We start from the raw sequence: 498 nt of genomic DNA on the forward strand, positions 1-498 counted from the left end.
CCTAACTCGTGACATCTTCGACGTAGATCAGTATTTAGCAAAGCGGTGGGAGAAATCGGACTGCGCGAGTTGGGTCACGCCTGTGTTAAACTGCTTTTGACACGCTAAGATCGTGACTGGGATGGCATCAGCGCGTCGCTCTCGGTGGGAGGTGGACGAGCTAGTGAACGGAGAGATTATTGACTGCTCGAACTGTCTTCGAGTTCGAGATCCAGTTATCATCGACGACTTTGCTAGCAATCCTGCTGAAGAAGATGCTGCACTGGAGTAGCTAACGAGAGAATACCGAATAACCTTAGCTAAGAGATGCTCTTTGGTAAGGGATGCACCGACATCTAGCCAATCAGGGGCTACAAATAGGCGTAGTTTCTTACAACAACGTTCCCATAACTAAGCTTGATAATTAATGAGTATCATGCTAGCATTACTATGGGTCCTGACCCGAGTCAATACTAATTTTAGGACCTAATTGAGGTATCTGTTTTTCGCGAAGATAAT

The 498-nt window shown here is 46.2% G+C and overlaps 1 protein-coding gene across 1 annotated transcript; it reads left to right on the forward strand.

Annotated features, from left to right (window-relative positions):
* On the forward strand, positions 1 to 387 carry PPTG_11099 (hypothetical protein). The gene has a single exon (XM_008907353.1). The coding sequence runs from the start codon at positions 122 to 124 to the stop codon at positions 269 to 271; it is 150 nt and encodes a 49-aa protein (XP_008905601.1). The 5' UTR covers positions 1 to 121; the 3' UTR covers positions 272 to 387.
* The last annotated feature ends 111 nt before the right edge of the window (positions 388 to 498 follow it).

The sequence above is a fragment of the Phytophthora parasitica genome, assembly GCF_000247585.1.
Source record: "Phytophthora parasitica INRA-310 unplaced genomic scaffold supercont2.26, whole genome shotgun sequence".
In the NCBI taxonomy this organism is placed as follows: domain Eukaryota; phylum Oomycota; class Peronosporomycetes; order Peronosporales; family Peronosporaceae; genus Phytophthora; species Phytophthora nicotianae.